This window comes from Sinocyclocheilus anshuiensis, unplaced genomic scaffold, assembly GCF_001515605.1.
Source record: "Sinocyclocheilus anshuiensis isolate Anshui unplaced genomic scaffold, SAMN03320099.WGS_v1.1 scaffold14, whole genome shotgun sequence".
NCBI classification, from domain to species: Eukaryota; Metazoa; Chordata; class Actinopteri; order Cypriniformes; family Cyprinidae; genus Sinocyclocheilus; species Sinocyclocheilus anshuiensis.
This window is the reverse complement of record NW_015544139.1, coordinates 391200-408489: the sequence shown is the minus strand read 5'-3', so window position 1 is coordinate 408489 and position 17290 is coordinate 391200. Positions and strand designations below refer to the sequence as shown.

Here is a 17290-nt window from a genome sequence, read left to right as displayed (position 1 = left end):
CAGGACTCAAGAGAGGGAGAGGGGGAGGTTTCGTGGAGTGATGGAGAGGTAGGACATTACGCTCAGATACAAGAGAAGAAACATCTCTTAAGGCACAGAAACTCCCACTTTTGATAACTGTTGCCACACTAGACCACACACATTCAAACACACACACACACACACACACACACACACACACCTGCGTGTGGTCTTAGGAGTGTCTGGCGTGCGACAGGTCTCAACCACTGTTTTTGCCAATTTTTTTCCTTTTTCTCATACTGCCAGAGGGCACAGGTGCAGGCACTGTTCCCTTCAGTACCACAGAGGTAACTACAGCAACATATTGTATCATCACTCATGTTCATTAGAAAGGATCCTGATAGACTTGATAAAGCTGTTCCAGAGCGAAATTTACAAGGCCTCTGCCATTCACAACAATGCTGATTCTGTTCACCTTCCATTGTGCAACGAGGGAATCATATTCCACTTCATGACAGCTTCTTTATCATGTTGTCTATCAGTTCATGTAAATGAGCACTAAAAAAAGGTACCAAAAAATTAACTTCATACAGAAACTTATACTGTAATTTAATAGATTTTAAGTTAAAAAAAAATCATATTTAAGATGACTAAATCAATTCAATTCAAGTTTATTTGTATAGCACTTTTCACGATACAAATCGTTGCAAAGCAGCTTTACAGAAAATTAAGTTTCTACAATATATTTAGTAGTAGCTTGTCAGTGGTGACTATATCAAATTGATGTACATATGACAGAAATGTACGGTAAAATTCAGTTAATGATGTAATCAAACAGACGATGAACACTATTAACAGCAGTGATTATGTTGAGATTTAAACAGAGAGAGTGTGTCTGAACCCAGAACGTTATCAGGAACACTATTCCAGAGTTTGGGAGCCATATGCAAAAAAGCTCTACCTCCTTTAGTGGAGTTTGCTATCCTAGGTACTACCAAAAGTCCAGAGTTTTGCGACCTTAGGGAGTGTGATGGATTATGGCGTGGTAGAAGGCTAGTTAGGTATGCAGGAGCTAAACCATTAAGGGCCTTGTAGGTAAGTAATAATATTTTGTAACTGATACGGAACTTAATAGGTAGCCAGTGCAGAAACTGTAAAATTGGGAGTAATATGATCATATTTTCTTGACCTGGTAAGGACTCTATCCGCTGCATTTTGGATTACCTGTAGCTTGTTTATTGAAGATGCAGGACAACCACCTAGCAGTGCATTACAATAGTCCAGTCTAGAGGTCATGAATGCATGGACTAGCTTTTCTGCATCAGAAACAGGTAACATCAAATCAACCTAGTTACATGAGGTCATACCAAAATAGAAAACAAAATTTAAAGGTTAGAAATAGCTCACAAATACAAGACACCACTTTTTATTGTGTTGTTGTGTGTCAAGGTGAAAATATTACCATAGATTTTTTTAAACCAGAATTCACCAGTGCTTTCATCAGCTGTCTTTGGCCAGTAGAGGCCAGACATGAGATGCCTGATGGTTAATCTCCTGTCTGTGAAACTCATGTCTCAGTTCAAGACAGCTTTTGGGCATTGCAAATTGCTTAAATCCCTTTAATGCGAATTTAAAAGGCATTTATATAAAAATATTCAAAAACATACTCAATAATGCAATCAAGACTTTTGAGAGGAGTTGATACTAGTCTCGCGTAGAGAGACGGCTGAAGGTCTGGAATCCATGGCAGCTTTCATTGGCCAAGGCCCATCCATGATGCCGTTTGACTGACATGTCAAACAACCAATCACAGTTCGTTTCGTTCATTGTCACATTTCGGGGCATGGAAATGTCGCCACAATAACAGACAATAACAGTGTAAAACTCTCTGACGTATTTTAAAGATTCTATGCCGCGAACTTCCGTAAAGTATCACATACTTTTGAAAATCCAGCGTTTAGTGATAAACGCTAGTCGTCACAGCTGTAAACACGACGGCTTTCTTCTTTCGTGAGGGGGTTTGGCATCACGGCATCTTTGTTTCCAGGCCGAACGTTAAAGAACGCGACACACACGTCTCCCGGAAATCCTGTATAATTCAACCAATCTGATGACGACTTCGAAACTCCTGAAGTGTTTCCACTTTTGTGTGCCATATGCATCAGACGTTTAGCCAATGGTCCGTGGGTGTGACGTCTGAGGCTGAGACTAAGTTGATACATAATTCAGTCATCTAATAAATGAATGAATGAATAAATAAAATAAAAAAAGAAAAGAAAGAAAACTAAAATAAGGCTTAATTCTTTGACTTGACCTTGAAAATGAAATGCTTTTGTGGCAAACATGGAAACAAGCAGGAAGGATGAACAAATGAGATGGACTAACCAAGATACAAATATATTTTTTATTTTTTTTTGGAGAGTGCTATTGATTCTGTCAAAGACACTAATCATACAAACAAGGCAAACATCAACTGTGCTGGCTTTATGTGTAAATATTAAATGTATAACTTGACTGTATTGTTTCTTTAAAGCAGTGGTTCCCAATCCTGGTCCTGGAGAACCCCCAACACTGCACGTTTTTGGTGTCTCTCTTATCTGACACTCACATTTGAGGTCTTGGAGTCTTCACTAATGAGCTGATGAGTTGAATCAGGTGTGTTTGAATAGGGAGACATCTAAAATGTGCAGTGTTGGGGGTTCTCCAGGACCAGGATTGGGAACCACTGCTTTAAAGGATAGAACATGAGGGATAGAGACCATCCTGGCCAGCCATCGTCTTTAAGAGGATTTGAGCTCAAAGTTAATTTGCTTGATTTGTTCATTAATAGTGAAAGAGAACTCTCATTCAGAGAACAAAAAGAGAACACTCATACAGAGACGAAAGCCCCTTATCTCAACACACACACACACACACACACCTGTAAACAGGTGTTCAAAACTATTATCTCCTTATCTCAATTTACTATTCTAAGCCAATAATACAGATTTATATTATGAATAGGTGTGATTTGGTTGGAAATTTTAGATTTACATCATTCATCCTTGCTATTTATATCATGTCTGTGAATAAAGCAAAGAAAGTTTTCCTCTGTCCTTTTCTTCAAGTAATTTTAAATGCAAAGACTTTGGCCTCAATAAATGAATTACACAAAAAGAAAAATATCATGTTACATTTTTACCATATTACCCCTAAAAGTGACCCAAAAGACATAATCTGCCAATAAATGCCAACACTGAAAAATAAGGCAGAATAACTGAAAGAAATTACATCCATGCATCTTGACCACGCAGATTTTCAAATGGGTCACATACAGTATCAAGGTCAGGAGATGAGGTGTGCGTGTGCATGCCATGTGAGACAACATGAGAGTCTATGAGTCTATCTGAACTGAACACTGTGTCCTGGTCAGTTGTTGGTGGGTCCTCACAGTTTAACAAGCATTCATGTACAGTATTCAGACACAAACAAAGTGTTACAGGCCTCTTCAATGCCTTTGTGCCTTTTTTGCGCTCGCAGGCTTGACCAAACTGACCCCATAATTAACTAAATCAATTAAGTAAGGATCATTTGGCTTACAAACTATGTTTTGAGCTCTCATTTGTTTGGAGTTGGTCATGGCGGTCATCTTGATTTGATGATCCTAATTTTGCTTGTTTTTCCCCTTAGATTAACCATTTTTACTTGTATTCTTCTTATTTATTAAATGGTCATTTGTGTAGCACTTTTCACAATTCATGTTGTTTCAAAGCAGCTTTACATAAAATAACATCACACTGGATAAAATAGTTTACTGAATTACTATTCATACATTCTCATCCAAAGACAATTAATTTCTTATTACAGTGGAGGGACAGACGCCAAATCAGCGGACATCACCAAACCGGCAACACTAAACCTTCAATGCCTGCTGGTGGTTTTCTAATGTGGAGACGTTTTTTTATATATATATATATATATATATATATACCATTTTTAGGCTTCGAAAACAATATATACTAAGGACTTTAGCAGAGGAAGACATCATTCAGTGGCAGTTTCTCATGTTCTGAGAAATCGCTTCTCTAATCCCGCCTCCCACCCCTCGTCCAAAGAATATTATCTCCCATGGGAATCTCAGAAGATCAGCAGATGCATCAAGGACTCTCAACATGAGAATTTGAAGGCTTGGGTGGTTGGGTAAATATCTCCTGCGTTTCCTCTAGTTCTTGATAATCTGCTGGATTATATCCTGACTAACAGAATGTAGTCTCAGATTAGCTGGGGTGACAGACATCGCTCAGTCATCACCTTATTGCCTGACCCCTCTGTGACCGATCCATCGACAGGTCACCTGAGGTGCTCTTTCTCATGCTTTAGCAATGCATACTGTATTGTAAGTCCATGAAATGTCAAGAAGATGAAAAGACACTTTCACAGAGAGATAAACATATACAGAGATGGAAGTAAATGAGAGAATAGATTTATCAAATTAGAGACTATGAAGTGGATATTTGATGAAGATGTGTTTAGAGGGGGTGGGACCGGGAAGGAAACCTATTTCCTATCCATTAAAAGTGTTAAAAGATGAGAGTGGCCTCTAGGGACAAAAGAGGAAGAGGAAACCATATCGCACACACACATACAAATATTCAAACACAAGCAGGATCAGAGGCAAATGTGATTTTATGACCCTATTACTTAACATCTGCTGAATTACTGAATTTGTATAAGTATAAAACTGCCATTAATTAAAAACATCAAGCCATTGTTTTTTTTTTCAGGGACTGCATGACAATTATGAGATTTTGCTTCCATAGTTTGTCTTTTTTTTTTTTCAGACAAATGCAAAGAAAATATCCAAAATACAGATTAAAGTGTTTATTTTATTGCATTTGATCTATTTGCATCTGCATATTTCAATTAGAATTTACAATACATATCTTTAAAGGACGTTTTCTCAAAATGAGTTTTTTTCATGCACTAGTAGTTTAAAGGTTTTAACAGAGGGGCTTGTTCCTATATCATTCACTTGATATATATTTAACGTTTTATTCCAAAAAAAAAAAAACACGGCTGTTATATAATCAATAACAGCACCAATAGTGGCAATAACGTAAAAAAAAAGATTTCTAAACAGAAGGTTAAAAATAACAGAGGAAATGACAATTGTATCATCAACTGACTGAACTAAAGCTTCTCTCTTCCTCAGGTCAAGGAGATACTTCCTCCTGTCAGTCACTCTTATGCAAGCCACAGAATACAGGCTGAAATCTGAAATCTGACCCCAGCAAAAGGGGTAAAGTCACTCCTTCTCACACCTCTACACGATGGAGACACAAAAAAGCAGCTTCGAGCAGGGGCGTAGCAGCCGCGGGGGACGGGGGGGACGTGTCCCCCGCACTTTTAGTAAAAGGTTATTGAGTAAATGTAAATATGGACAGCATAACCGATTATTGGGTTCTTTTGTCGCGTCGCGCCACTCGCGTATTCACCCTTTCCCAATAAAGCAAAGTTGTTTTGCGCCGGAAACTTATGATATCTCATCATACTTTATCATATTTTAGTAGGCTACTTTAATTCATTACAGCTCTTAACTTTAACTGGTCTGTCACTTACAGAGAGAGAGGGGAGGACAGTTGCTCGACCTCTCCAGAATCTATACAGGTGAGAACTGTTGAAAGAAGAGAATTATTTTAAGGCAGTGTTTTTGTTTTTTTTTTAACTGGGACTACTTGCTAATGTTTTAAGGAATTAAACATTAATATATATTTTCATTTTATGTTCAAATTGTTAAATAAAATGTGTTGTATAGGTAAAAGCAGTGTGTTCCAGTAGTTTTTAAAGACACTTTTTTTGTCCAACTGTTAAGAATTAGGATACAAGTTATTGTTTAAGTGTAGTGTAACTGAAAATTTGTGTATAAAATATCTTTATTTAATAAAAATAAAGTACAGATGTCCACAGTGGTCTCAAAGTCCCAAGTCCTGCAGTTATTTTTGAATTAGGGTTAGAGTTAGTGTTTTTGAGTCTGATATCACAAAAAATAGGTCCCTGTAAGCTGTCTTGCTTCCTGTAAGCTATCATGGCATGTTCCCAAAATTGCCATTAGGGTGCTCTAAAACACGCCAATTAGTATTCTATATATAATTTATTATGTGAACATGAATGTACTTTGTACATTATGTACATAATTTGTTTGGCCGTTGAGGGTCACATTTACATTTACGATACACCGCTCCACTGCCAGAAAAATTGTCCCGTGAAGAGTTAAGCATGGATGTATTTTTTTGCATTCCTAACAATACTTCTGTATCCCGAGCTGAAAATCTGACAGCTATATAATAAGTCTCTGCCGCCCCCTTGCGGGCAGTATATGGAAGCGCACAGCACTTATTTGGATTGCTTTGCTTCTGCTCTTGAACTCTGAGTAATGTGTATCAAAATCAGTGATTACTCCTCAGTGGGTTTTATTTAGGTTACACTGCTCCTTAATAACGATCATGGGATGTGACTACTATGTACTAACTACTTTGTACAATTATATGTGCAGTTGTATGCAGTGGACAAAGTGCATGATCATTACAATATACTTACATTACATACAGTATATTCATTTAGCACACACATTTGTTCACACTGACTTACAAATGAAGAAATCAAGCAATCCATTATCAAGGAGCTATACGATATTTTACTAGCAGCCAAAACCAGAAGCATTTAGAGAGCAGAAGTGTATTCGCCTACATATATTAGAAATTCTACTCTATAAAAAATGCTGGGTTAAATACAACCCAGTGCTGGGTGAAATAGGGACAAACCTAGCAATTGGGTTGTTTTGACCCAGTGGTTGGGTTAAATGTTTAACCTAACCTCCTGGGTAGTAACCCAACCGCTGGGTCAAAACAACCCAATTGCTGGGCTTGTCCCTATTTTACCCAGCACTGGGTTGTAGTTAACCCAGCATTTTTTAGAGTGATAGGCTACATCAAATCTGAACATATTTAAATAATGCTGCAATTAATGTCAATAAGGAGTATGTGAACTCAGTACTGTTTAACTAAGCAACCCAGGATGCACCTCGTTTAGTTGGTTGTTGGAGTGACTAGTGTGTATAGAGCTGTGCTCTAGAAATAAGTCTGAATTGTTATATTATACTAAATTGTTTTTCTAGTAGCATTGTTTAACTTTTTTTTTATTATTAAAAATGGCTACATCGATACAGCAGCAGGTGGCGATGCTGACTGTCCTTATGAGTGAGTATCGAGTCATTCTCTCTGATTCTGATTCATGTCGAAAAGCCACTACTGTGTTACTCTGAGAAGGTCAGCGGTTGATTCTGCTTTGGCTTCCTTTGGAATCATTTAATTAGCCAGGGTTCTCAAGTCTCAGGCATTCACTGTGAGACACGCATTTCAACCACTTCACACGCTCACATGCCACACCTTGTATTTCTCACGCTGAGAAGTAAGTAAGGAATAACTTGAGAGGGGGTGAGAGAATTCTCACTTGAGTTGTCCCACTACTATATACAATTAATGGACCAGGCGCAGGCATAGCGGAGGGAAGTTCGTAGCTGTCTCGAGTGGTATATTGTATGTGTACAATATGTCAGTGCTTCCCACACATAGACATGTATATTTATAGAGTGAAAAATCTCCCGTGGCTCTATGCGTTTCATACCTGCTCTTTCTGTGTGCGCGAGAACTGTTTACTCCCGCTGATAAGCTCATATGCGCTGCAGAGACCCACAGACAAGCGATGGTACGGAGATTTCAAAGACAAAGACCACGTAAAGCAACTCTTTTTCTCGCGTAATTGTTCTGACATTGGTAGCAGCTTTGTAAATTTACTGTAACTAACGGTTACTAGTTGTAACTAACGCGTAGTTACTGTATAATGCGGAATGTTACGGAATTTAACAACATTTTAATGACTAAATAAAAAGTAGGTCAGTACATTTAAATCAAATGGTGATATATGGACTTCTGTGAATATTAAACCGCAAAAAGACTATTTAAAAATTAATTCACACTCGTCTTGCTTCTTTGTGGTCTCCGTTTTCCTTTATCTTTCTGTATTCCTGTTAGTGAGTTTCTCGTGTAACCCACTGCTGACATGAGAAACAAACATTTTGGCACCCTCCAGAGTCATGAAAACTGCTCCAAGTTCAAGTATAACGCTCTCTAGCGTCCCATATGTGGACTGCATGCTGTGAATTTGCAAAATGGTGGCAGATAGAAAGCGCCTCAAACGTATTCTGATTGGCTAAACAATTAATCACTCTTTATTTTATAAATATCAATTTTTAAGACAGTTGTGCTGCCTAATATTATTGTGGAAACAGTTATTTTTTTTATTCTTTGATGAATAGAAGTATTAATTGATTATTAATTAATTGATGAATAAAAGTAGTATCATTTCTTTATTTAAAAAAAAAATTACTCGAAATTTTTGAATGTTATGTATCACAATTTCCACAAAAATATTAAGCAGCATAACTGTTTTCAGCATTGATAACAATGAAAATGTTTCTTTTATATATATATATATATATATATATATACCATTTTTAGGCTTCGAAAACAATATATACTAAGGACTTTAGCAGAGGAAGACATCATTCAGTGGCAGTTTCTCATGTTCTGAGAAATCGCTTCTCTAATCCCGCCTCCCACCCCTCGTCCAAAGAATATTATCTCCCATGGGAATCTCAGAAGATCAGCAGATGCATCAAGGACTCTCAACATGAGAATTTGAAGGCTTGGGTGGTTGGGTAAATATCTCCTGCGTTTCCTCTAGTTCTTGATAATCTGCTGGATTATATCCTGACTAACAGAATGTAGTCTCAGATTAGCTGGGGTGACAGACATCGCTCAGTCATCACCTTATTGCCTGACCCCTCTGTGACCGATCCATCGACAGGTCACCTGAGGTGCTCTTTCTCATGCTTTAGCAATGCATACTGTATTGTAAGTCCATGAAATGTCAAGAAGATGAAAAGACACTTTCACAGAGAGATAAACATATACAGAGATGGAAGTAAATGAGAGAATAGATTTATCAAATTAGAGACTATGAAGTGGATATTTGATGAAGATGTGTTTAGAGGGGGTGGGACCGGGAAGGAAACCTATTTCCTATCCATTAAAAGTGTTAAAAGATGAGAGTGGCCTCTAGGGACAAAAGAGGAAGAGGAAACCATATCGCACACACACATACAAATATTCAAACACAAGCAGGATCAGAGGCAAATGTGATTTTATGACCCTATTACTTAACATCTGCTGAATTACTGAATTTGTATAAGTATAAAACTGCCATTAATTAAAAACATCAAGCCATTGTTTTTTTTTTCAGGGACTGCATGACAATTATGAGATTTTGTTTCCATAGTTTGTCTTTTTTTTTTTTCAGACAAATGCAAAGAAAATATCCAAAATACTGTTTATTTTGTTTATTTTATTGCATTTGATCTATTTGCATCTGCATATTTCAATTAGAATTTACAATACAAGGACGTTTATATCCAAAATACAGATTAAAGTGTTTATTTTATTGCATTTGATCTATTTGCATCTGCATATTTCAATTAGAATTTACAATACATATCTTTAAAGGACGTTTTCTCAAAATGAGTTTTTTTCATGCACTAGTAGTTTAAAGGTTTTAACAGAGGGGCTTGTTCCTATATCATTCACTTGATATATATTTAACGTTTTATTCCAAAAAAAAAAAAACACGGCTGTTATATAATCAATAACAGCACCAATAGTGGCAATAACGTAAAAAAAAAGATTTCTAAACAGAAGGTTAAAAATAACAGAGGAAATGACAATTGTATCATCAACTAAAGCTTCTCAAGCTTCTCTCTTCCTCAGGTCAAGGAGATACTTCCTCCTGTCAGTCACTCTTATGCAAGACAGGCTGAACAGGCTGAAATCTGAAATCTGACCCCAGCAAAAGGGGTAAAGTCACTCCTTCTCACACCTCTACACGATGGAGACACAAAAAAGCAGCTTCGAGCAGGGGCGTAGCAGCCGCGGGGGACGGGGGGGACGTGTCCCCCGCACTTTTAGTAAAAGGTTATTGAGTAAATGTAAATATGGACAGCATAACCGATTATTGGGTTCTTTTGTCGCGTCGCGCCACTCGCGTCCGGAGTAGAATTATCCTTTCCCAATAAAGCAAAGTTGTTTTGCGCCGAATACTTATGATATCTCATCATACTTTATCATATTTTAGTAGGCTACTTTAATTCATTACAGCTCTTAACTTTAACTGGTCTGTCACTTACAGAGAGAGAGGGGAGGACAGTTGCTCGACCTCTCCAGAATCTATACAGGTGAGAACTGTTGAAAGAAGAGAATTATTTTAAGGCAGTGTTTTTGTTTTTTTTTTAACTGGGACTACTTGCTAATGTTTTAAGGAATTAAACATTAATATATATTTTCATTTTATGTTCAAATTGTTAAATAAAATGTGTTGTATAGGTAAAAGCAGTGTGTTCCAGTAGTTTTTAAAGACACTTTTTTTGTCCAACTGTTAAGAATTAGGATACAAGTTATTGTTTAAGTGTAGTGTAACTGAAAATTTGTGTATAAAATATCTTTATTTAATAAAAATAAAGTACAGATGTCCACAGTGGTCTCAAAGTCCCAAGTCCTGCAGTTATTTTTGAATTAGGGTTAGAGTTAGTGTTTTTGAGTCTGATATCACAAAAAATAGGTCCCTGTAAGCTGTCTTGCTTCCTGTAAGCTATCATGGCATGTTCCCAAAATTGCCATTAGGGTGCTCTAAAACACGCCAATTAGTATTCTATATAGAATTTATTATGTGAACATGAATGTACTTTGTACATTATGTACATAATTTGTTTGGCCGTTGAGGGTCACATTTACATTTACGATACACCGCTCCACTGCCAGAAAAATTGTCCCGTGAAGAGTTAAGCATGGATGTATTTTTTTGCATTCCTAACAATACTTCTGTATCCCGAGCTGAAAATCTGACAGCTATATAATAAGTCTCTGCCGCCCCCTTGCGGGCAGTATATGGAAGCGCACAGCACTTATTTGGATTGCTTTGCTTCTGCTCTTGAACTCTGAGTAATGTGTATCAAAATCAGTGATTACTCCTCAGTGGGTTTTATTTAGGTTACACTGCTCCTTAATAACGATCATGGGATGTGACTACTATGTACTAACTACTTTGTACAATTATATGTGCAGTTGTATGCAGTGGACAAAGTGCATGATCATTACAATATACTTACATTACATACAGTATATTCATTTAGCACACACATTTGTTCACACTGACTTACAAATGAAGAAATCAAGCAATCCATTATCAAGGAGCTATACGATATTTTACTAGCAGCCAAAACCAGAAGCATTTAGAGAGCAGAAGTGTATTCGCCTACATATATTAGAAATTCTACTCTATAAAAAATGCTGGGTTAAATACAACCCAGTGCTGGGTGAAATAGGGACAAACCTAGCAATTGGGTTGTTTTGACCCAGTGGTTGGGTTAAATGTTTAACCTAACCTCCTGGGTAGTAACCCAACCGCTGGGTCAAAACAACCCAATTGCTGGGCTTGTCCCTATTTTACCCAGCACTGGGTTGTAGTTAACCCAGCATTTTTTAGAGTGATAGGCTACATCAAATCTGAACATATTTAAATAATGCTGCAATTAATGTCAATAAAAACAACCCAATTGCTGGGTTTGTCCCTATTTTACCCAGCACTGGGTTGTAGTTAACCCAGCATTTTTTAGAGTGATAGGCTACATCAAATCTGAACATATTTAAATAATGCTGCAATTAATGTCAATAAGGAGTATGTGAACTCAGTACTGTTTAACTAAGCAACCCAGGATGCACCTCGTTTAGTTGGTTGTTGGAGTGACTAGTGTGTATAGAGCTGTGCTCTAGAAATAAGTCTGAATTGTTATATTATACTAAATTGTTTTTCTAGTAGCATTGTTTAACTTTTTTTTTATTATTAAAAATGGCTACATCGATACAGCAGCAGGTGGCGATGCTGACTGTCCTTATGAGTGAGTATCGAGTCATTCTCTCTGATTCTGATTCATGTCGAAAAGCCACTACTGTGTTACTCTGAGAAGGTCAGCGGTTGATTCTGCTTTGGCTTCCTTTGGAATCATTTAATTAGCCAGGGTTCTCAAGTCTCAGGCATTCACTGTGAGACACGCATTTCAACCACTTCACACGCTCACATGCCACACCTTGTATTTCTCACGCTGAGAAGTAAGTAAGGAATAACTTGAGAGGGGGTGAGAGAATTCTCACTTGAGTTGTCCCACTACTATATACAATTAATGGACCAGGCGCAGGCATAGCGGAGGGAAGTTCGTAGCTGTCTCGAGTGGTATATTGTATGTGTACAATATGTCAGTGCTTCCCACACATAGACATGTATATTTATAGAGTGAAAAATCTCCCGTGGCTCTATGCGTTTCATCAGGTGGCGATGCTGACTGTCCTTATGAGTGAGTATCGAGTCATTCTCTCTGATTCTGATTCATGTCGAAAAGCCACTACTGTGTTACTCTGAGAAGGTCAGCGGTTGATTCTGCTTTGGCTTCCTTTGGAATCATTTAATTAGCCAGGGTTCTCAAGTCTCAGGCATTCACTGTGAGACACGCATTTCAACCACTTCACACGCTCACATGCCACACCTTGTATTTCTCACGCTGAGAAGTAAGTAAGGAATAACTTGAGAGGGGGTGAGAGAATTCTCACTTGAGTTGTCCCACTACTATATACAATTAATGGACCAGGCGCAGGCATAGCGGAGGGAAGTTCGTAGCTGTCTCGAGTGGTATATTGTATGTGTACAATATGTCAGTGCTTCCCACACATAGACGTATATTTATAGAGTGAAAAATCTCCCTTGGCTCTATGCGTTTCATACCTGCTCTTTCTGTGTGCGCGAGAACTGTTTACTCCCGCTGATAAGCTCATATGCGCTGCAGAGACCCACAGACAAGCGATGGTACGGAGATTTCAAAGACAAAGACCACGTAAAGCAACTCTTTTTCTCGCGTAATTGTTCTGACATTGGTAGCAGCTTTGTAAATTTACTGTAACTAACGGTTACTAGTTGTAACTAACGCGTAGTTACTGTATAATGCGGAATGTTACGGAATTTAACAACATTTTAATGACTAAATAAAAAGTAGGTCAGTACATTTAAATCAAATGGTGATATATGGACTTCTGTGAATATTAAACCGCAAAAAGACTATTTAAAAATTAATTCACACTCGTCTTGCTTCTTTGTGGTCTCCGTTTTCCTTTATCTTTCTGTATTCCTGTTAGTGAGTTTCTCGTGTAACCCACTGCTGACATGAGAAACAAACATTTTGGCACCCTCCAGAGTCATGAAAACTGCTCCAAGTTCAAGTATAACGCTCTCTAGCGTCCCATATGTGGACTGCATGCTGTGAATTTGCAAAATGGTGGCAGATAGAAAGCGCCTCAAACGTATTCTGATTGGCTAAACAATTAATCACTCTTTATTTTATAAATATCAATTTTTAAGACAGTTGTGCTGCCTAATATTATTGTGGAAACAGTTATTTTTTTTATTCTTTGATGAATAGAAGTATTAATTGATTATTAATTAATTGATGAATAAAAGTAGTATCATTTCTTTATTTAAAAAAAAAATTACTCGAAATTTTTGAATGTTATGTATCACAATTTCCACAAAAATATTAAGCAGCATAACTGTTTTCAGCATTGATAACAATGAAAATGTTTCGTGAGCAGTAAATCAGCATATTAGAATGATTTCTGAAGGATCATGTGATACAGAAGTCTGGAGTAATGATGCTGAAAATTCAACTTTGCATCACAGAAATAAATTACATTTTTAAATATGTTTAAACAATTATTTTAAATTGTAATATTTCAAAATATTACTGTTTTTACTGTATTTTAGATTGAATAAATACAGCCTTGGTGAGCATAAGAGACTTATTTCAAAAACATTAAAAAAGCTAATAATTAGATAATAAGATAATAATAAAAACATATTTAAAAAAATCTGTTGTGGTCTGGTATTGCTTAATTATATTGACATGTTTGCAGTACACGCTCTTAAAAATAAAGGTAGGCTACTTTATTGGCATCTAGATCCATGAAAAAAATGTAACATCCATGGAACCTTTGAAATGCACAAAAGTTTCTTTATAGTGAAAAATTATTCTTCAGATTACTAAAATGTTCTTCAAGTTCACACTAAAAAAACTGTTCACTGAAAGTTTCTTCTATATGGCACATGCGAAAATTGAAGCTGAAAGCTCAAGAGTCAGTGTGCATGAAAATTCCAGGAGACTTATGTACATTATTGTGATAGTACCACCATGTACAGCTCACACACTGATCCAAAAAAAACATATGTAGAAGAGGGTTGAGGGATGAGGGTTTTACTCCAGGGCCTCTTCAGATTGATACGGGCAGTGCATGTGTGGGTGATCCAAATACATGGGAAAGTCATTATTCACGGTTTTCTTATATCCACGGTTATATCATAGAATATAACTCTTCGAATATAACAAAAGACATGATTACAGTAAAGGAAACATTTGGAGGAAAGGGAAAGTGAAACAGATATGGAGTAGATGTAAAGGAAAAGATAAGATGGAGAGGAAGATTTAAGGCATATTCCTGTTTTCTGTCTTGTGGTGTGGGGCTGGGAAAAGAATGCAGAGAGAACAACTCCCCACACACCCTCTGACTCTCTTTCCCGTTTGGGCATTATATAAAGCTCAGCCCAGACTCAGTGGTGTTCAGTCTCAGAAATATACAGACAACGATCGTTCACTATGAATAAACTGATATTTGCCTCTTTACTGCTTTATGCAGCATCTCAAACTGGTGAGTAATATTCATTATCAGTACTTAAGTCTATTTATGCAACACTATATGCATTTCTGTTGAGCATTTCTACATTTAAACACTGATATTTGGTCTGATTAATGAGGTTTTTCTGACGTTATAATTCTACATTATTGTGTTATGTGCAGGTGAATGCATCACAGGAGGAAAAGAGGCTGTAGCACACTCTTATCCATACATGGCTTCACTTCAGTGGAATGGAAAACATGAGTGCGGTGGCTTTCTGATCTCCAGTCAGTGGGTGATGAGTGCAGCACACTGCTTTCAGGACGGGTATGTAACACATCGACACTAGTGAGCTGTCTGACAGCATTGCAATGCAAAGTTGAAGTGATTTCAGCAGCAAATATTTCACAATTTCAGTTCCTACACTCTCAGAAAAAAAGGTACAAAATCTGTCACGGGTTCCTTTTCAAAAGGTTTCCAAATGTACCATTAATGTGCTAATATGTACGTAATTTGCTTAATGTGCTAATGTGCACCTTTAAAGTTGCACCCTTTAGAGGTAAATAAGGTACAAAAGTGTACCTTCTGAAATAGTATCGCCCTAGTAATAGCTTTTGTACCTTTTTCCTGAGAGTGTTGTGATTTGTTTTAAGGGTTTGTTTCAGAAATGCTATATTATATACTATTTTTTATGCATTTATTATAAATGATAAATGTCCTGTGTGTTGCAGGAGAACATCCGGTGTTAAGGTTATGCTGGGTGCTCACTCACTTGATGATGCTGAGGACACTAAACAAACCTTTGAAGTTACTGCAGTCTACAACCATCCTGATTTCAAAATAAGCAACTATGATAATGATATTGCCCTGCTCAAGGTATATGCCGTGATCCAGTCATGTAGTCTGTGTGTGTGTGTGTGTGTGTGTATATATATATATATATATATATATATATATATATATATGAGAATAGTTTTCATCAGAAGACTGTCTATGCTGTTGTTTTTGACAGCTGGATAAGTCAATCACTGAGAGCGATGCAGTGAAACCAGTGAAATTCCTGCGCGAAGGTGGGTCTGACCCAGAGGAGGCTGCTGCTGTGAAAACAGTTGGGTGGGGTTCCTTGAACAACCTGGGAGGACGACCAGACAAATTGCAAGAGCTCGGTATCAAAGTCATGGAACGATGGCTCTGTGGCCGCGGTGACTACTATGGAACAAAGTTCACAAACAACATGCTCTGTGCTGCAGAAAAACGAAAGGACACCTGTGATGTAAGTTCATTGCAATGGTTCATAAAGCACTTCAAGTTGAATATGACCACTATAAAGACAAAGTCTAATACAAGACTTCTCTTGTTTCTGCTGTCTTTTGGTCTAATAGGGTGACTCCGGAGGTCCTCTCTTATACAAGGACATTGCTGTGGGAATAACCTCTAATGGAGGGAAGAAATGTGGCTCCACCAAAAAGCCTGGACTCTACACGATCATCTCCCACTACACTAAGTGGATTGACAGTAAAATCACCCAGTAAAAAAAAATAAAAAATTTGAAAACAGTTAATCCTAGAAAGCTTTTTTCAAGCTGGAGAATCCTTTGCATGACATTTATATTTTTATAGGCACTGTACATGTACTGCTGTTTTCTACATTAATAAAAACTTTTCTACATCTACCTAAATATACTCACTGTTGTTTTGTTTTTTTTTTTCAAAAATGTAATTTTACTCAAATGGGTCATCAAAATAATAGAATTAGAAGTAATAGAAATTATAAATGTATCTACCAAAGAGTTATAATTAAAACAAAATTACGGCTTATTTCTGAATTTCCAGCAAAATTATCTCCCCCCATTCACTGCAAGGTTTTGTCCCGTCCTATGTAGCCTAGAGTCACTGAGTGAGATCAGATGGTAAACTGTCAAATTAGAGATGTCTTCGAGTTCGAGGGGGAGGGGGCAAAGCGAGCCGGACGATTTGGTCAGTCGCACTTTTAAACACATTTTAGTTTTGCGATAGAAAATCTACAAATTCACAATTACGGCTGTGCTTCTATGTTGCCACACTTAACTTAGCAATAAACACGTTGAAAATAATACACAATAAACATGTCTGTCAAAACGATCTCAAAGGAGGCTTTTATTAAGCAAATCAAGGAGTGAATTACTCATCCACTGTTTAAAAAAAATACTTCAGCTGGGTTTCCACAGGCAAGGTCACAATTTGTTTACAGTGTATGAAAGGTTTTTGGGTTAAAGTTCATAATGTAGAACATTTTTAACATTGAATGCTGTATGTGCATAGGTAGCTAGCAAACAAGGAATACAGCTGTTAAGCTAATAGTCACATTTAGCTGAGTAAGATTGTGATTGAGAAACTGCTGGAAATGCTGCTATGGGGTATTCTATTTATTATTTTAGGATTTTTTTGTTTGCCCCAGTGAAGCATTTCTATTAATATAACTGATTAAGTAGT

At 37.1% G+C, this 17290-nt stretch overlaps 1 protein-coding gene across 1 annotated transcript; it reads left to right on the top strand.

The window, feature by feature from the left end:
• The first annotated feature begins 14748 nt into the window (after positions 1-14748).
• LOC107695014 (complement factor D-like) lies at positions 14749-16497 on the top strand. Its single transcript, XM_016494777.1, has 5 exons — positions 14749-14852; positions 15002-15146; positions 15551-15695; positions 15832-16092; positions 16202-16497. Exons 1-5 carry the CDS (start codon positions 14801-14803, stop codon positions 16349-16351), a joined length of 753 nt encoding a protein of 250 aa, XP_016350263.1. The 5' UTR covers positions 14749-14800; the 3' UTR covers positions 16352-16497.
• Positions 16498-17290: the final 793 nt, after the last annotated feature.